General features: G+C 40.7%; 2 protein-coding genes across 9 annotated transcripts in view; one reads left to right on the forward strand and one right to left on the reverse strand.

Annotated features, from left to right (window-relative positions):
- The window catches only part of APAF1 (apoptotic peptidase activating factor 1), an 88,056-nt gene extending 73,688 nt beyond the window's left edge, over positions 1-14,368 (forward strand). For 4 of the 6 annotated variants that reach the window (XM_054442254.2, XM_063646609.1, XM_063646608.1 and 1 more), the window contains exons 23-27: positions 2,227-2,346; positions 2,682-2,807; positions 4,460-4,585; positions 6,223-6,366; positions 11,402-14,368. In XM_054442254.2, coding sequence (XP_054298229.1) covers positions 2,227-2,346; positions 2,682-2,807; positions 4,460-4,585; positions 6,223-6,366; positions 11,402-11,548 — 663 coding nt within the window. In that variant the 3' untranslated portion in view covers positions 11,549-14,368. The remainder of the gene's footprint in view (positions 1-2,226; positions 2,347-2,681; positions 2,808-4,459; positions 4,586-6,222; positions 6,367-11,401) is intronic. The other 2 variants (XR_010122675.1, XM_063646611.1) reach the window with 2 other exon arrangements.
- The window catches only part of ANKS1B (ankyrin repeat and sterile alpha motif domain containing 1B), a 1,280,047-nt gene continuing 1,271,599 nt past the window's right edge, over positions 12,236-20,683 (reverse strand). For all 3 annotated transcript variants that reach the window (XM_054442265.2, XM_054442272.2, XM_054442268.2), the window contains one exon: positions 12,236-14,569. In XM_054442265.2, coding sequence (XP_054298240.1) covers positions 14,495-14,569 — 75 coding nt within the window. In that variant the 3' untranslated portion in view covers positions 12,236-14,494. The remainder of the gene's footprint in view (positions 14,570-20,683) is intronic.

The raw sequence follows: 20,683 nt of genomic DNA on the forward strand, positions 1-20,683 counted from the left end.
AAAAAAAAAGAAAAAAAAAATTGCCTTAACATTTCTACAATTTAAATTTTATTCATATAGCTGAAAAAATTCTACAAGTATATATACATTGCAAAAATAGTCAATGATAGAGACATCCCCAAACTTTTACATTTGACTAATCGAGGTGGAAGTTTAGTGATATTAAGATTATTCAATTAGCAAAGTATGTTTCCGTGCAACAATAGCAACAACAACAACAACAAATCACTCATCATCATTGCCTAGTCAGAAACCTTCTGTAACAAAACCTGCAAAGGCTATTCTTAATCTGCCCTCAGTGGTTGTCAAATTCTTTGTTATATCTGCTCAGGAAGGCTTTCTGAGTTCTTGATGCAGAGGGCAGAAGTAAGATGCTAAGTTAGAAATGAACATTGAATCAGGCAAAGCTAGAATAGGCAGTGTCTGTAAACTAGGAGGAGCTGTTCAGCATAGCCATTGATCCTCCAGTCCAGTAAAGCCCAGAAAGCGGGAGGAGAGAGCCAGGAGTTTCCTAGTAGAAATGGACTAAGGTCTTTTATGCTTAGTCATATGGGGTGCCCTTCCTCTCTGGTATGATTTGGGAAGCCAGAAATGCCTCCATTTCTTCCCCTTGCCCCAGCATATCTCATTGGGTTCTTAAAATATGAAAATTACTAATTCATTCTCTTTAGAATTACTCTCACTTCCAGTTCGTCTTCTAAAGTTCTCTCGCTTGCATACAAGACCCCATGCTCCTGATATCCTGCTTCTGTGAATGAGCATTCCGAGGCAGAAGATGAGAGATCTGAAAGCCAGGGCTTGGTGGGGAGGGTGACTGCTAAATGTGGTGGAAAAAGAAGTAAAAAAAGGGGAATAAGAGATGTCATTTAAGATTTTGCCTAGGTCTGATTAAAGATATTTCTGCTGTTTAACATTGGCCAATAAAAAGCTAGACTCACAATGTTACTCATGTGCATACCTGTAGTTGTGGCTGCTTTTTCTTTATCTTTTTATTCTTTTGGAGCTGGCCTGTTTTCCCATACCTCAGAATTTTAGCTTCATCAGGCCCACGGGGCTGTTTCTTTGGATACCTTCCCAACCTTTTTTCTCTTCTGTTTCTTCTGCGTCTCCTATGCTCTAGTCAGATGGAATCATGAGCAGGTCCCTTTTCACGTTTCCCTGCTCCTATACTTTAACTCCAACATTTATTCCCTTTGAAGAATGCTTCTCAGTTTGTGAATCACACTTTCAACCCATTCCTCAAGCCTACTTTGAATGTGCTGTCTCCACCAAATTTTCTCTAAGGAATTACTTTTTTTGAGTTTCACAGAACTTTTATCTCTATCGTATCTTCTATTGTAGGACTTTTTGAGTTTGTTGTTGTAGTTCTCATTTTCTTTGCTAAACTCTTAAGTTTCTTTATGCTAGATCCTTGTTTGATTCCTATTTGCCTTGCATATAGGTACTAAATAGACATTTGTTAAATAAGTTAATTTGAAGTCAAGTATTAATAAAGCTCTAAATACAGTTGCTTTGATTTAGTAATTAAGAAATGTCCTTTACATAGACATAAAATAAAAATAAACTTCTGTGTACTTCTGTGTCTCAAATACATTTGTATGCATATTTTGTGCTAGTTACTCATGTTATTTCATTCCCCCCACCCCTTTCCTTATGTCTGAGATGCTCTTCCTGAAGCTCCACGTGAAAAACAATGCCTTCTCATTTCTGTCATTTTGAGGATTGCGTTGGGGGATAGCTGAAATATTTGAAGCTTGGAAACTCCGTGTTTTGGTTTGAAGCTGCTTTGATCAACTGACCTTCCCAGGCCAGCTTCAGTGGGGCCAGGATCTGTAGACTTCCCCAGCTTGTAGGTTCAGAAATCTGTGACTATGTAATTAGGATAATTTTCTCAGGAAAATTTAATCAGATGGTGAGCTCACTGGCATATTGTGTTTTGTTTTTTTTTTCCTATCTTCTGGTATAATTAACTGTTCTCCAAGCAACTGAAGAAAACAAATTTTATTTAGGAGGAAAAGTATTTTATTTTGCCCCTAGTCAATTTACGTAACCCCAGCTTCTGTCTGTAAAATGTGGACACCACAGTCTTCTCTGTTATTCTTCTCTGTTTTACTGAAATGCCATGTGAGTAAAAGACTTTAGACAAGAGAATGTACACTCTCTCCACCCCTCCCATGAGATAGGATCGGGGGAGGATTATAACAGACTTATTTCTTTGATATTCAGGTATGGAATTGGCAATTGGACAAATATATCTTTCTACAAGGCCATCAGGAAACAGTGAAAGACTTTAGACTCTTGAAAAATTCAAGACTGCTCTCTTGGTCATTTGATGGAACAGTGAAGGTAATTTAAAGTATAAATTTGTTTTTTTGAAAAAGTATTCTCATATTGCAATGATTATATTGAGACTGCCAAAAGCCACTGTGAGGCTAATTACTTAATTAAAAATTTTTTATTTTTCTCATGCTTGTTTTCTGTTCATTGTGTCACCTACATCTGCTGTGTTTTAATGAGCATTTATACTGTTAGTCACATTTAAAGTAAAGGGGTCAGAACAGCCAGTGTATTAAAACTCTTGTTTTATAGACCTGTCTTGTAGCTGATTATGCTTTTTAATAGAAAATGTTCTTAAAAGTGTCAACCTCCAAGTGTTTTTTTTTTTTTTTTTTTTTTTTAAGGTATGGAATATTATTACTGGAAATACAGAAAAAGACTTTGTCTGTCACCAGGGTACAGTACTTTCTTGTGACATTTCTCATGATGCTACCAAGTTTTCGTCTACCTCTGCTGACAAGACTGCAAAGGTAGATCAATTGAAACCATGCATAAAACTTTGGTAGTGGTTATGTATAATGAGTTCAAATAATATATGCAACAGGACATAACAGTTGCTCTCTACATGTCTGTTTCATATTTTGTGATCTTTTGGAGGATGCCCATTGGCATTTAGTTGGTATCAAATGAATGAAATGAAATACATTAGGACTTCTGATTTCTCCCTTATGGATTACTTTTTGTCTATAACTAATCAAATGCAACCTCTACTGCATATTGTAGGCAATAAAAATCATTGAAAGGGATTTACATTTAATTATACACTGACAATACAATTTTAATATAATTAATGTAATATAATTGACGTGTGTCTAAAATCACATTCTGGTGAATGATGCTGCTTGGTGGGGGACCTCAAGTACTCCTTTCTCTCCTTTTTTCTCCTTCTACCAATCTTTCCAAACTATAAACCTTGGAATTGTCAGGGCTGTATCCTGTCTTTTGTGCTCTGTTGATGACTCTTTAGTTGCATCTTAGAGTTATCTTCTCCTCCTTGTCACCACCCTGAAGAGCATGCTTTCCTCCTCCTTCACTTTCCAGCATCCTGTCCCAGCATCCTGCCTCTGGTCTGCACCTCTTCCACTTTATCTTCCATACCACTGCCGGTGTCCCTTGTTGAAACACCTGTTACCTAATGGTTTATAGGCCAACTACTTAGCTCATCACCATCTTTTTCTGCTGTATTGTTTCCTCTGTGCCAGCCTACTTTCCCACTTCATCTTTTTGTGCATGCTGCTAACTTTGGTTTGATAAACCTTCTACTCTTTTACCTTGAAGCATTATGACTCATCTTTCTAGACCTAGATTTGATGGCAGCTCTTTTGAAGCATTTCCTGACCCTCAGGCAAGGTTAGCTGCTCTACCTCCAGTGTTTCTATTACATTTTATTCATTTGTTAGAACATTTACTTCATACAACTGTTCACTAACTGTTCGTGAGCCTGTCTTTGTGATTAAACTATATACTTTTCAAGGATAGTGACTGTAGCCAGTTTATCTTATTATACCACTAGTTCTTAGCTCACAGTGCTTGGAACTTAGTAGTTTTCAGTATGTGGTTGCTAAATGATGTTGACAAAACCATGAGACAATATTGAAAGGAAAAAAAAAACCAGCATTTGGCTGCCAAGAAGTAGGTTAGTATAGTGACTAACCTTTAAAGATTACTTGTCACGTGCTAGTAATTTCACTCTCTATAATCTCATTTAATCTTCACATCATAGGTACAATTGTCCTCATTTTACAGATGCAGTGTCTGAAGCTATAGAAGCTTATATGAGTTGTCCTAGTCACAAGAATCTAGTGAACAGTGGAGCTAGGGCTCACATTCAGGTCTGCTTCACTCCACAGACTGCTCTTAGGTGATTCAGTGTTCTTCTGTCTAGGTCTAAAGTAAGGAAGGAGTGACATTGATCCTTGAACTGAATTTAACTTGAGTAAATAAAGGGAAACTCAGAAAAATTAACAAGGTTGCATGCTGGAACTTGGGCATCTCATGAAAGTTTATGAATTGCCAGATATTAGAATGTCCATGTGATTGAATTTATGGCTGAATAGCAATCAAGGCAGATGCTTATTTTGAGTGTATGTAGCATTGCTGAACAATCCTAATTGCCTTCCAGATCTGGAGTTTTGATCACCTTTTGCCACTTCATGAATTGAGGGGCCACAACGGCTGTGTGCGCTGCTCTGCCTTCTCTGTGGACAGTACCCTACTGGCAACCGGAGATGACAATGGAGAAATCAGGGTAGGCTGTTTGCTGACATGAGAGCACTGCTCTTCTTGTAGCTTGGGCTAGCACTGTTCACAGTGGGGACCTTTGTTCACGGGCCAGGGAAGCATAGTCCTGAAGTTGTGGTTGGATGAGGCATTCTTTTTGTTTCTTGTGCACATTGTATTCACAGCTGCACTCCACTGCAGAAACGGATTCATTTTAGAGTTAGAGTGAAGCATTCCCTGTATATGTGAGGAAGCAAGTGCTCTAGTCATTTGTAGTTCATTCTCTGCCATTAGCTTGAGAATGATTCATCTTAATTCTTGGACTTGAACCAAAGGTTGTTTTTGGTAGCAGAATTTGAGGAAAATAATTTTGTAAATTATGGTCTGGATTATAAATGAATTGCAAATTCTGCTTTTTCTGTGCTGAAAGAAAAGATCTCTTTAGCACTATACCCATTTGATAGCCATTTCCAGTGTGGTTTGTTGCAGTCCTTTGTGGACTGCCTGCCTGTTAAACAGTGCAGAGGTTCACATTTCCGTCATTGGGGGGCAGCGAAGGGCTCCTCATTGAGTCAGAGTCTGCATGATAGGCCAGTTTTTATTACCCTGCAGTGCTTAAGATATACATACAAACCATGCCAATTTTATTTAGAAAACAATCTTTTTTTTTAGATTATAATTTTGACTTTTAGAAAACAATCTTTTTAGGAGGCTTAGAATGTTGTTCTCTTTGTGTCTGTGGAAATACAGTACCATATGGAAAGTATTGCATGCTGAAAGATTAGAAATTATGGAAAAGGAGTCAGTTGACTTAGTTGTGTCAGAAGAATTGGGGAGCTGATTGGAAAAGTTTGGGCATTGGGATGACTACTTTGGTAACCAGTATATATATGAGGAAGGTGGGGTTTTCCCCCTTTCATTACAAAGGAGGATCGAAAACTCCAAGAACAGGTATATACTGCAGAAGACTAGGAGAGTATACAGTTTGCAGGAATAGAGGTGTTATCAGATGGGCTTTCCAGGGAAATTAAGATTCTTCTGCTTGAGGACTAAGTAACCAACCTTCTCTCTACCAGTCACATAAATGTGTGTCAGCTCAAGTGGCAGGGCTGCTTTGGAAATGTTCATTTTGCTCTGAGTTTGCATCTTTGGATGAAAGTGCTCCTTTACCAGTTGTGAGGTGGTGTTTCATTTTTCAACCACTGCAGGGAAAGGCTGTCTCCCTTAAAATTGTGTTATTTTAAAAATTTTTGTTGGTACATTAAAAAAATTTTTTTCTCCCTGATTATTCAGAATATAGGAAAGTTACTGATTTTTGTATGTATATGTACTATCTTACTGAACTCTTTCTAATGAGTTTTTCCATTTGGTTCTCTTGGATTTTCTAGGGAGAGATTTGCAAATGATTATCGTATTTTCTTTTACCATTTATGCCTCTGTTTCTTTTTCTTATTCTGGTGTACCTTTATTTGAAAAATTAGAGCACTGCTTATATATTAAATGCCACTGGAAATAAATGGCAATATTAGCATCTGTGATAGGGTTGTTTATAATAAAGTCTAGTAAAATAATTTTAGAATATATATATATGAACATATATATGTTTTAAAACCAGAGAAGCTTCTGGATAACTCTGTTAATGAATTGTGTATCATGTTTATGTAGATATGGAATGTCTCAAACGGTGAGCTTCTTCATTTGTGTGCTCCGCTTTCAGAAGAAGGAGCTGCTACCCATGGAGGCTGGGTGACTGACCTTTGCTTTTCTCCAGATGGCAAAATGCTTATCTCTGCTGGAGGATATATTAAGGTAAGAGTTCCCCAAGAACTGTGAAAGAAAATAATAGCCTATATCATACTTTCCAAGCTATTTTCACTTCCTGTTTCTCAGTTGGGGCTTTTACAGCCCAGCAGAGTAAAAAGGCTGCTACTCTGGAGGCTAAGGTGGGAGGATTGTTGGAGTCTGTGAGGTCAAGGCTGCTTTGAGCCATGATTGCGCCACTGCACTCCACCCTGGGTGACAGAGTGACACCCTGTCTCAAAAAAAAAAAAAAAAAATCTGGCAGTAAAATGAGTTTAGTAACTAAAAAAAAGAACAGAAAAAAATATTGAAAACAAAAAAGAACCAGAAAAAACTTTAAAAAATAATTAAAAGCCAGGCACGGTGGCTCACGCCTGTAATCCTAGCACTTTGGGAGGCCGAGGCGGGCGGATCACCTGAGGTCAGGAGTTTGAGACCAGCCTGGCCAACATGGTGAAACCCTATCTCTACTAAAAATACAAAAAATAGCTGGGCGTGGTGGCACACGCCTGTAATCCTAGCTACTTGGGAGGCTGAGTCAGGAGAATTGCTTGAACCTGGGAGGCGAAGGTTGCAGTGAGCCGAGATCACACCATTGCACTCCAGCCTAGGCAACAAGAGCAAAACTCTGTCTCAAAAAAGAAAATAAATAAATAAATAAATAAATTTAAAAAATAATTAAAAAGGAAAAAAAGAAAAAAAAAAGGCAGTTACTATTATCCCCATTTTGTAGTGATGAAACTGAGATCCACAAGACTACTTTCCTCAGATCCTGGGGAAGCTTTGGTGACAGTGGCAGGGATGCCCTCAGTCCAGAGCTGTCATACGGCCTCATACTAAACTTGGGGCATTAGAATGACTAGCAAGTTGGGTGTTTAACTTAGTTCTGTTTTCCATGTCATTCACAATTAACTATGTTGGTTGACAATCTTTAAAAAAACATATTTTTGAAATTTCTTCAGTAATAATAGCAGCAGTATATTGCTTTATAGTTTACAAAATGCTTCACTCCCCTCATCTTACTAGCCAGCTTTTTGAGGCTTAAATGTCATTCTTGGTTTACAGATGAGGAAAATGATTTTCTATGGAGGTTATAACTTTCCTGAAATTACATAATTAGTGCTGGGTGTGGTGACTCACACCTGTAATCCCAGCACTTTGGGAGGCCAAGGCGGGCAGATCACTTGAGGTCCAGAAGTTGAAGACCAGCCTGGCCAACATGGCAAAACCCCATCTCTGCTAAAAATACAAAAATTAGCTGGGTTTTGTGGCGGGCACCTGTAGTCCCAGCTACTTGGGAGGCTGAGAGGTGAGACTCACTTGAACCCCGGGGGAGCAGAGGTTGCAGTGAGCTAAGATCACACCACTGTACTCCAGCCTGGGCAACAGAGCGAGACTATCTCCAAAACAAACAAACAAAAAAACCAAAAATAAAGTTACATAATTAGTAAATAGAAAAGCCAGGACTCAAACCCAGGTCTCTGCCTCTGTTTTCTCTAGCTAATTGGCTTTTTAAAACTTACTAGTGATTGAGGCCACGATTTGAATGTGTTGTGCTTCAGGGTCATATTTTTGGTGTTTTTCTGATGCATCTTTTATCTATCCACTCAAAAAGACTGTGTTGAATGTCCAGTGTGTGCTAAGCTACTGCTGTGTGGCACAATGTTTATGGCTTGGTTCCTGCCTTCAGCAGCTTGCAGTCTATGGGGGAAGCAGGTGGTAAACCAATAGAGTCTCTAAAGTTTAGAAGGGGTCTGGGACATGCTTTCATGAGGGAGGTGGAAGCACAAAGGAGAGGAGTGAACAGACCAACCTCAGAGAGTTAGCAGAGGCTTCACCTGGAGGGCAATGCTTGAAGTGAGTCTTTTGAATAGCAGTTTACTTGGAAAAGTGGTAGAAGATGATACTCTATATCAGTGGTCCCCAACCTTTTTGGCACTAGGGACTAGTTTCCTTGGAAGACAATTTTTCCACAGATGGGGTGATGGTAGGAAGTGGGGGGCGGGGGATGGTTTCAGGTTTAAACCGTTCCACCTCAGATCATCAGCATTAGATTCTCGTAAGGAGTGCGCAAGCTAGATCCCTCCCATGTGCAGTTCACAGTAGGGCTTCTGCTCCTGTGAGAAACTAATGCCACCACTGATCTGTCAGGTGGTAATGTTCACTCACCAGCCGCTCACCTCCTGCTCTGCGGATGGGTTCCTAAAAGGCCACAGACCAGTACTGGTCCATGGCCCAGGGACTGGGGACTCCTCTGTATTGGGCTGATCACTTGGAGATTCTGGAAGCTTTTTCATTTAAAATTGATTCCTAATAAGATCTTATGATACTGTTATTTCTTACTGAAAACATTCAAGTGTAGGAGATGATTCTCATTAATTGTCTAAGGCAGGATAAGTGTTTGGAAATATTTGAATGACTGGTGTTTTGGTTACATGAGACCCACACGGCTGCAATTTTACCACCATAAGAATCTAACTTATAAAAAAGATAAATTAGAGGACAGTTTTTAGCTTTATGAAAGGATGTACTAAGGGGTACAAAAATACAGATAAACAAAAGGAGTAATTTCTAGTATTTGATAGTACAGTAGGGAAATTATAGTTAACAATTTATTGTATATTTCAAAATAGCTAGAAGAATTATAATGTTCCCAACACAAAGAAAAGATAAATGTTTGAGGTGATGGATATCCCAATTATCCTAATTTGATCATTACACATTGTATCACATGTACCCCCAAAATATGTACAACTTAATTATCAAAATTTTTTTAAAAAAGAAAGGATGTATGTTATCCCTTTACAAGGTTTCATTGAAAACACAATTCTGTTTACAAAATGTTGCATTAACCTACATCTTTATTCAGTTATTAGGAGATCCTGAGAAATGACCACCAATTGTTCTCTATTAGTGTAAAGATAAACTAGAACTCAGTCTGCTCTGGAGATGATGCTTAGAGGAGAGTCATTGCTGTCTGTGTTGGAAGCTGGGGAGTCTTCAGCTATATTAGCTGCTGACAAATTTAACTGCTCAGCTTTGACACCAAGTTTCTAGAGACCACATCATTTGATTCTCTGGCCCCCACAGAATGCCATCACATAATTGAGAGTCTGGCTTATAAGATGTTACAAAGATCAGTGACCATATTTGCAGAGTTGTTGGGGAACCTTGAAATAAAGCAGCAGAATAGGTTTACATACTATAGATGTTATGTCTTAAGGGTGAAAGAACTTCTAGCCTATGTATTTAGTTTGTATATTTAAATGACAATCAGGCTGCCTTTGCCTTCTGGTTTGATTACTAGCTTATTCAACTGATTATGATATAGCCCAGCCTGCATCTACCCAGCATGTTAATGAGACTATCCAAAAGCACAGAGCAAATTAAAAGTAAAAAGGAACAGCTGCTGTAGTGTCCAAGAAAATAGGCCTTTTGAGCCTGTTTACTTTAGAATCCAAGCTGTATAAATTGAGTGCCAGTAAGATAAAGTAGGTATCCAGAAGCTTAAAAAGTTCTTAACTTCCAAATTATTCCTATTTATAAGTGAAAAAATAATTTAGCTGTTTACCTGCATTATGCCACAGAGTACATACTGAATGACAAGAAATTCACATTAATTCATGTGCATGAAGGGAAAGCTGATCTGAAGTATGGAATACATGGTGATAAATGGTGGTGTGCCGTGACTTGGTGGCAGCAGAGTGGGCTTTGGCCTTGAGATAGGCTGCCTGAGTTCAAAGCCTGCCTCTGCCACTCATTAGCTTTGTGACCTTGCACAAGATTAACTTCTGTGCCTTGATTTTCTTATCTGTAAATTGATGTAATGATAATACCTAACTCATTTCAGAGATTTCCCGTATACCCCTTTCCCCCACAAACACATAGCCTCTCCCATTATGAACATCCCCCCACCAGAGATGTGCATTTGTTACAACTGATGGATCCACATTGACACATCATTATCACCCACAGTCCATAGTTAGGGTTTGTTCTTGGTGCTGTACATTTTTTGGGTAGTTGAACTAAGTGATCTCTAAGAGCCTTAGTGACTGAAAACAAATGAATCTCACGTTGGTGGAATGTGCTTGATTACATTGTTATTTTACAAAGCAAACTTGTGAGTTCTGGAAAATCCCAAGTTAGTGCATGCTGGTTCAGTGAGGTTTACCAAAGTCCATTGGGTGTACTTTTAGCAGTTACTATTACTAATAGTGAACATGCTTACCTGACTCACTCACATGGGAAAGACAGAAAATGCTAGGTACTGCCATAGGCACAAAGGTGGGTGACACTATTACCATGTTCATAATACTCAGGATCATGGTGAGCTTGAGGCCTTTTCAGAGTAAGTTTACGTGTATTGTCTCTTGCCCCCATTTTAGCTGTGAGACTGATGGGTAAACTTTATGATTCCCATTTGTTAAATGAATATAAATATTATAAGCAAATTCAGTGATTGGGAAGGAAAGGAAGGACTTGGCTAGAGCCCTTGCTACGTTTGAGATGTTCAGTATTTGTTTAGTAAATAAATAATAGAGATTATTTTATAAAGAAACTTGGTCAAGGGGAAAAGGGAAGATTCAGTAGAGAGAACATTGTTTCCTGTAGCCCATATTATGAATAGTTTGGGTCTCTGTCAGAATACCAGTCTGTGTCTGCAAAGGGGCATTTGAGTGAAGAGAGGGGCAATCTTATGCCCATTCTCCCAAGAAGGACACGCAGACAAGAGAGTTGAGTCCGGCCACTGCCGTAATGGACTCTGTAGCTTCTTGTCTGCAGCTCTCAAGCAGGCTGCACGTTTCTCCAGCACAACTCACGGTTGGAGTTAGGTGTAGGCGGAGCAGTGAGGCCATCACCAGCGTTCATCAGGAAAAGGCTGACCAGGTTGAATAGTATATTCAGCATTAAATCCGAGACATTTTCCTCCTGTTTGCTTGAGTTCGGTTGGGGGGAGGAGATAGGGCAAAGGATCTGCTGGCACTATAAATTGTCACACAGTGTAATTACCAATCTAATGAGAATTTTATTTTTCTCTGAACAGTGGTGGAACGTTGTCACTGGGGAATCCTCACAGACCTTCTACACAAATGGAACCAATCTTAAGAAAATACATGTGTCCCCTGACTTCAAAACATATGTGACTGTGGATAATCTTGGTATTTTATATATTTTACAGACTTTAGAATAAAATAGTTAAGCATTAATGTAGTTGAACTTTTTAAATTTTTGAATTGGAAAAAAATTCTAATGAAACTCTGATATCAACTTTTTATAAAGCTCTGAATTGGTTTGCAGTATTGCATTCATTACAAAAGTGTTTGTGGTTGGATGAATAATATTAATGTAGCCTTTTCCCAAATGAACATACCTTTAATCTTGTTTTTCATGATCATCATTAACAGTTTGTCCTTAGGATGCAAATGAAAATGTGAATACATACCTTGTTGTACTGTTGGTAAGATTCTGTCTTGATGCATTCAAAATGGTTGACATAATTAATGAGAAGAATGTGGAGGAAATTGGTATTTTAATACTGTCTGTATTTATTACTGTTATGCAGGCTGTGCCTCAGGGTAGCAGTGGCCTGCTTTTTGAACCACACTTACCCCAAGGGGGTTTTGTTCTCCTAAATACAATCTTAAAGTTTTTTTGCACTCTTTAAATTTGCTTTAAAAATATTGTGTCTGTGTGCATAGTCTGCAGCGTTTCCTTTAATTGACTCAATAAGTGAGTCTTGGATTTAGCAGGCCCCCCCCACCTTTTTTTTCTTTTGGAGATGGAGTCTTGCTCTGTTGCCAGGCTGGAGTGCAGTGGCGCGATCTCGGCTCACCACAACTGCTGCCTCCTGGGTTCAAGCAATTCTCCTGCCTCAGCCTCCCGAGCAGTTGGGACTACAGGCGTGTGCACACGCCAGGCTAATTTTTGTATTTTTAGTAGAGACAGGGTTTCACTATGTTGGCCAGGATGGTCTTGATCTCTTGACCTCATGATCTACCCGCCTTGGCCTCCCAAAGTGCTGGGATTACAGGCGTGAGCCACCGTGCCTGGCCAGGCCCCTTCTCTTTTAATGGAGACAGAGTCTTGCACTATCACCCAGGCTGGAGTGCAGTGGCATAATCATACCTCATTGCAGCCTCAAACTCCTGGGTTCAAGCAATCCTCCTGCCTCAGCCTCCCAAGTAGCTGAGACTACAGGCACGAGCCACCACACCCGCTAATTTTTAAATTTTCTTGTAGAGACAGGGTCTCACTATGTTGTCTAGGCTGGTCTTGAACTCTTGGCCTCAAGTAATCCTCCTGCCTCAGCCTCCCAAAGTGTTGGGATTGCAGATGTGAGCCACTGGCCTGGCCTTCAGCAGTTCTTTTTGTGAAGTAAAACTTCTGTGTTGGAAAGAGTAGATTTTATTGGTCTACCCTTTTCTCACTGTAGCTGCTGGCAGCCCTGTGCCATATCTGGACTCTAGTTGTCAGTATCTGAGTTGGACACTATTCCTGCTCCCTCTGGTTTCTTACATATCAGACCTCTTACTTGAATGAACCTGATCTTTCCTAATCCTCACTTTTTTCTTTTTTAAAAAGCAGTTTCTCCACTGCTAAATGTTAGTCATTGAGGTGGGGCCAATTTTAATCATAAGCCTTAATAAGATTTTTCTAAGAAATGTGAAATAGAACAATTTTCATCTAATTCCATTTACTTTTAGATGAATGGCATTGTGAATGCCATTCTTTTAGTGAATTTCAAGAGAATTCTCTGGTTTTCTGTGTAGTTCCAGACGAGTCACTGTAACTCTAGAAGATTAACCTTCCAACCAACCTATTTTCCTTTCCCTTCTCTCTCTCTCCCTCCTTTCCTTCCTTCTTCCTTTCTCTTCTTTTATCTCCAAGGTTAATCAGGAAAAATAGCTTTTGACAGGGGAAAAAACTCAATAACTAGCTATTTTTGACCTGATCAGGAACTTTAGTTGAAGTGTAAATCTGGAGATAAATTAATAGTAGATGTGGTTCCCAGAAAATATAATCAAAATTCAAAGATTTTTTTTTGTTTCTGTAACTGGAACAAAATCAAATGATTACTAGTGTTAATAGTAGATAACTTGTTTTTATTGTTGGTGCATATTAGTATAACTGTGGGGTAGGTTGGGGAGAGGGTAAGGGAATAGATCACTTAGATGTATTTTAGATAAGCTATTTAGCCTTTGATGGAACCACAAATACAGTGAATACAATCTTTTGCATTGTTAAGGAGGTTTTTTGTTTTTAAATGGTGGGTCAAGGAGCTAGTTTACAGGCTTACTGTGATTTAAGCAAATGTGAAAAGTGAAACCTTAATTTTATCAAAAGAAATTTCTGTAAATGGTATGTCTCCTTAGAATACCCAAATCATAATTTTATTTGTACACACTGTTTAGGGGCTCATCTTATGTAGGCAGAGTATGAAGTATTACCTTTCGGAATTAAAAGCCACTGACTGTTAAAGTATAACAATACACATCAGTTTTTAAAAAGCCTTGAATGGCTCTTGTCTTAAAAAGCAATTAAGAGCCAGGCGTGGTGGCACGTGCCTGTAATCCCAGCTCCTCGGGAGGCTAAGACAGGAGGATTCCTTGAGCCCTGGAGTTTGAGTCCAGCCTGGGTGACATAGCAAGACCCTGTCTTAAAAGAAAAATGGGAAGAAAGACAAGGTAACATGAAGAAAGAAGAGATACCTAATATGATGGAGCTGCCAATTTCATGGCAGTTCATGCAGTTGGTCAAGAGGAGGATTTGTTTTGTAGTTTGCAGATGAGCATTTTTAAAGCATTTTCCCTTGCTGTATTTTTTTGTATTATAAATTACATTGGACTTCATATATATAAATTTTTTTTACATTATATGTCTCTTGTATGTTTTGAAACTCTTGTATTTATGATATAGCTTATATGATTTTTTTTGCCTTGGTATACATTTTAAAATATGAATTTAAAAAATTTTTGTAAAAATAAAATTCACAAAATTGTTTTGAAAAACATTTTTGGATTGTTTCATTCTTTGCTTGTCATTTATCTGTTGATTAGACCACTAAAGTGAAAGATTCAAGCTAAATCCATCAACCTTTCTATTTAGGCTTTATCAGCTATATGTAAATTCAATTCTATCAAAATTTTCTGAGTGCCTCCTCAGTGTGTCTCTCTGATGGTTCCTGCCCGGTGTGGCTGGCATGAAGAAGATCCTGTAAAAAAGAGAATTCATTTATTTATTCACTTAGTTTGTTCATGCATTTGTTTAATAAATATTGAGATGTACCATGTGCCTGGCATTGTTGTAGGTTTTGGGAATACAGGAGTGAGCAAAACAAAATCCTTGCTCCACTGCAGTTAAGGGCCAGGGAGAGGCAGAAAAAGTAAATAAAATCTATAGTGAATTCGGTGGTATGTACAAGCGGAGGGGAAGGGGTTAGTTTTAGATGGACTGGCTCTTTCAGAAGCTGACACTTGTACAGACCTGAAAGATGTAAGGAAGTGAGCTATGCATCTGTCGGGAAACCATTCTGAAGGGTACAGCAGGTGCAGCCTCCAGTGGGATGGGTTGGTGTATTCTGGGAGCAGCCAGATGGCCCATGTGGCTGGAGAAGGGTGAGTGTGAGGAGTCTAACAGGAGAGGCAGAGAGGAATTGGGGTAGCACCGGAGGCTGCCTCTTAGGCCACAGTAAGAACTTCACTTTTGACTCCGGGAGCCAGTGTAGGCGTTTTGAGCAGTGGAGTGGTCTGATTTAAGCTTTAACGAATCACCCAGGCAGTGGGAATCAACTGAAAGGGGAACCAGTGAGAAGCTTTTGTAATCATCCGGACAAAATGAAGGTGGGCCAGACTAGGGTGGCAGCAGCAGAGCTTGTGACAAGTTGAATTCTGGACATATTTTGAAGATAAGAGTTAATAGGATTTGCTGATGGACTGGATAAAGGTTGTGAGAGAGACAAGAAAAGAATGATGCAAGGTTTTAGCCTGAGCAACTGGAAGAAGAGAGTTGCCGTCAGCTGAGATGAAGAAGACAATGAAAGCAGCTTTGCGGACACAGTAAGTTTGAGATGCCCGTTAGACATCCAGGTGGGGATGCTGAGTAGGTGGGATGCAAGGCTCTGGAGTTCATGGGAAAGCGCCACCTGGAGGTAGAAATCTGAGAGTCATCAGTGAATTGATGGTATTTAAAATCAGAGGAGTAGATGAAATCAGCAGTGAAGTGGGTGTAGATAGAAAAGACAGGGGGCCCCAAGACTGAGTCCAGGGCAGTCTGGAGATCAGTGGGATGAGGGATAAGCCTAGGAGACTAAAAAGGACCAGCAGAGACTAAGAGTTGCAAATTAGTGTGGTAAGTACAGTGAATGCAGCAGACATGGGCCCCTTAACTTAATGTCTTCTTGGCCGGAGTCCTTGATCAGCCTGCTTATTCACCCACCGATCTATCCTGCACTCCTTGAGCATCTACGTGCCAAGCACTGTTTTAAGCAGCAGAGGAAGCAATAAATAAATACATTTGAGTTGTTGAGAGATCATGGGGACAACAGATGATAAGAAAACAGGACAGTATCAGCAGTTGTCTTATCTGAAAAATGAGGATCCGTTCCTCCCTCCGGATTGTTGTAGGATTTAATGAGATAAAGCTCCTGAAGCACTTATCTCATTGCCTGCACTAAGAGACCACTCAGGGGACATTCTGCAATGCCATTTGAGCTCCCTCCTCTTTGCCTGGCAACAGCCCCAGCTTCCATCTCTGCCTCCAGTTGTGCCCTTCTGCATGATCTTTCCAGAGCACTCATCTGAATCACATTAAACTTCTCTGTTTAAACTTTAATTGTGTTTACACTTCGGTTTAAACCCTGGACCTGCTCCAAGTTCTCGTCTGTAGCTTTGTGTACACTGTTTTCTCTATGCTGTCCTCTCACCGATTTTCTTTTCCCCCCTAACTGCCTATGTTTTACAAATTCTTTGAGATGACCCTCAAGAGCTGAAGGGCTGCCCTGCCCTCTCCTAGCATTCTCTTTTTCTCTGTCATGGCTTTTGTTGTTTTGGAATTGCTTGCTTATTGAGGTCCCCAGTAAATCGTAAGCTCCTTGAAAGCCACGACTGTACAGAGTCTAACATGAGCCTAGCATTGCAATAAGGGCCTAAGTAAACACTTGTTGGATGACTGGAATTCATCTCCTGAGTTCCATGGGATGAATTTGCCCACGTGTTCATAACACAGTCTATGTTCTCCCTTTCCATAAGGATATCATGAGGCTGTCAAATGAAGATGTAGCATATCACCAGCATTTTATCTTGCCATTTTAGTTTGGCCTTTTTCTGTGAAACATCATTAGGGGAAAGTAAAACTTTACTTGGACAAAAGAGGTTTGCTACCAAATTATATAAAATGAATAAACATATCCCTGGAGTGTTTAAGTCAGCAAGTATGGCCATCTATTATTCCACAAACGTTTTATATTATAATTTACTCACTGACCTTTAGCGAAGGAGAAAATGATTTTCTAATAATTCTTAGTTCTGAAGATTGCCACTGGAATACATTCCTTGCTCATAACCACTCCCCTTGGGACCATGGATATACTATACAGTTATTAAAATGACTGAATTAGAAAATCCGCTGCTCTTGGGCTATGAGTTTAACTATAGAAGAATTACTGTATATGCTCACACGAGGGGCAGAAGAAGGGGGTCACATTTGAGATGTAGCAGAGACAAGGCCTTTGAAGTCATCTGGCATCAACAATGACTTGCTCCTGAGTCAAATGATGTGCGAAAACCAGAATTTGGGAAATTTTCATTTCAATTAAGAGTCAGGAAAATGAGTCACTGGTGTTCATTGTAAAGTCATTTATGAGGTCAGGCCCCCAGAACTAGGAATGCTCCTTATCACATAGAAATGAATAGAAAAATCTACCTCTGTAATTTCCATCACTCAGGGCTAGAATATGTAACTAGAGAGGGTGGTCGAGGCCTGAGTTTGGGTCTGGGGGTTCAGAGCAACTGATCAAACTGGAAAACACTGAGCAGGTGAGTGGCGACTCCTGCTGTTCCGAGGAGCACACGTTCGCATTGATTCAAATGTTTATCGCCGCTCCACTCGAGGCACTGCCCAACTCTCATTTATCTTCACAGAAAAGTTGAGTGGATCTGCAGACTGCAGCTTCAGTTTTTAAAGGAAGAACTAAACCCCAGCAGCTAATCGGTGACAAAGCCAGGGCTAGAATCCAAATCTGCTATTCTTTATAGATAGAAAGGCCAAGACTCTTAGGCTTGTAAGTCGCCTGTCAGTTACAACTGGAAGTAGAATACTCCTAGGTTTAGTGGCAGATGACATCAGCCTTGGGGTCATAAGGCTTGGTTTCGGTAGCTGGGGAAGGTCATCCAATAGCTTATGTGATGGTTTTGGAGATGTTCTTATAGTCACCTTCAATTAGCAGTGAGCCCTTCACTAAGCCCTTCATCTTGGGCTTATTGCCCTACTCGCTGTCAATTAACCTCTGGAGACACACTAAGTCTTTTAGAAGGAAGGAAGGGAGCTACTATTTTTTGAGGGCCTTTTATGTGCCAAGCCCACAGGCTGGGCATTTTCCATACATTATTTAACTGAATCATAACAGTGCTGCAAGGTGTTATCTCTCTTTCATAGGTGTGGAAACAGATGCAGAGAGGTTAGGTTTCCAGGGCCCCACAGCAAAGTGGTGGAGCTGGGTTTCTGGGCCACGGCCTTCTGTCTCCACTGGGTGACACTCCCTGTACCTTCTCATTGAAGCCCCTGGGCTAGAGGGTCCAAGAGCATCACTTCAGTTCTGCATTTCATTCATTACTCACTTGCATCAGGACAGATGCATCACTACTAAGCTCTCGGAGAAGACACCAGATGCTGTTTGCTCCCAAGGAGCTTCTACTTTTGGTAGTCTGATTAACTTGTATCTGTGCCTGTAGAGATTGCTCTTTGAAAAAAGCAGCAGGAACATTCTGATAGAAGCCAATGGATGGTAGAGGTGGGGGGAATGCGTTGGATTTGCCAGCACCTGGCCACTGCCCAACCTGCTCTCAATTCTCAGATGATTCAGGCATTGAGCAGGGAAGGTAGCAGAGCTACTGTTGCCTTCCCTTTGGAGAAGCCTGTTTCTACTTTGAAACTTAAGAGATTCATTTCAAATTAGTGGCAGGCCTGGGTTAGTGTGTGCTTTCTTCTGCCATCTTGATTTCATCTCCCCCCCTTCTCCTTTTCCTTTCATTTGAAAAGATGCAGCCCCTCAGAGCCTCACTTTCCTGATTTGCCAAATAGGGAACCTAATGTACAAGGCTTTTGTGGGGCTTAGAAAAACATGTCAAGAATCTGACATAGATCTCAATAAACAGCATAATACTTATCTTTTGTCCCAGTTACAAACCCCCATTCCTGTACTGCCCAAATCTCCATGATTCACAAATTGGGACCCTGCTGCTTCTGCTCCATGGCAGACACCTTGCTCCAGGCACCCTCCTCTACCACCTCCTTCTCCTTATGGCCACTGGCTTTTAGGAGACAGACATTGCTTAGCAGGAAAGCTGTCACCTGCTTTCTTTTGAACTATCCCAAACTTGATTCTCTTTGGGCGATGCATACACCCATCAAGTGGTAAGGAGGACTGGGAATGAGGGGAGAAAAGACCCTGGGCTTGTTGCTGGGGCCAGTAGCTTGGGAGTGTGGTGGTATGTGTGTGGCTTTGGCTGTCAAGTGGATCTAAGTTCAACCCTGGCTACACTGACTTTCCAGCTGTGTGACTTCAGCAAATGGGTTAATCTCCTCAAGGATTCACTTCCTAGGGAGTCTTTAAATTTCCCCAGGTGATTCCAGTGTGCAATGGAGGTTGAGAGCCAGCGCCTTCTACTCTCACCCTTGATGCCCAACCAAGTCATTGCCAGTCTCCTCCTTTAGCACAGCCCATGGTGCTGCGATGTCTGCCGATGCAGCATGCCCCTTTGTGCCTGCTCTGCCCATAAAATTCTCAGGAGCTTGCTGGGCAGCACAGATGTTTGGTGTGCATATTAACACAGCTGTGGGGATCTTTCCTGCTCAGGTTTGGTGGCTAAGTTATGTAACAACTCTGTCAGGATGATCACCAATCCCTCTTACAGGCACTGCTTTCTCTGTTCAAGTGTCTCACCTGTGTGTGCTTGTGTTTGCCTTTTAGCTATTACTGTGATGATTCCCACTGTAGTAGACACTGCCAGCGACCACCGCAATATCCAATCTCCCCCTTTTCCTCACTAACAACCCCTGCATTGTTGGGGGCTGCAGTGTGCTCAGCTAAAACTAACAATTGCAGCCACATTTTCCATCCTCCTACATAGGGGTGGCCAATGAGCTGTATGCAGAAGTTGTGGGGTGGAGCTTCCAGGAAAGCTCTTAAAAGTCTGCCTTATTCAGCTGGACAATGCTTCCGTCCTATGGTCCTTACCATCTTTTCTAATGCCTGGAATATGTGTGTGCTGGAGGGTGCTCCAGCAGCCATTTTGTGACAATGAGGCAATCTTGAGGCTAAAAGCCACTTCCAAAGGATGGCAGAGTAGAAATATAGAAGAATCTTGAGATTTCAATGATATCATAAAGCTACAATTCCAGCTCTGTACTGCCTATCTCTGAAGTTCATGTTACATGAGGGAAAATTCAACCCCTGCCTCGTTTAAGACATTGTTATTGCTGGTCTTTGCTACTAGTTCTTTAGTTCAATTCCTAACTGATACTCCCCAAAACAAACCTGGTGAATAACAGCAATTCAACAAATGTCACCGACCCCTGAATCTCTGCCTCCTCCACCCACTCACCCCAGCGACAAACACTCTCCTGATGAGTAACCGGGCATCTAGCCGTAAGGTTGCTGAAGCTTCGTGGACTCTCAGAAAGTCATAAAGCTACTAAACAAGTTCACAAACAAGTGATGCATAGACCACACCCAGCCCACAGATGAGTTCTGTGTGGCTCACACTTATTTTTTAAAACCAGGTTTGCTGCCAACACTTCAAAACCCAACGATTTTGCGTGAAAATCCAGATTTCTTAGAAAATCTGTGGACCCAGGGTCTTCCTTTCTGCCTGGCAACAATCAGCTGGAACTCAGCAGTGGTTGCCCCTGAGATGAGACACAGTCCCTACCCCACTCACTCATGTCACCTGTATGGCTTGGAAGGCATGTGAGTTTGCAACCTGCTCAAACCCACACCCCAGAAACGGCCTGCTAAAATGGGATTTCAGAATCCACTTGTACCTTTCTTCTTTCTCAGTCTCCCCTGACTCAACACAGCACACTGGCATTGTTTTTTTCCTCTCAGACA

Source organism: Pongo pygmaeus, chromosome 10 (assembly GCF_028885625.2).
Source record: "Pongo pygmaeus isolate AG05252 chromosome 10, NHGRI_mPonPyg2-v2.0_pri, whole genome shotgun sequence".
In the NCBI taxonomy this organism is placed as follows: domain Eukaryota; kingdom Metazoa; phylum Chordata; class Mammalia; order Primates; family Hominidae; genus Pongo; species Pongo pygmaeus.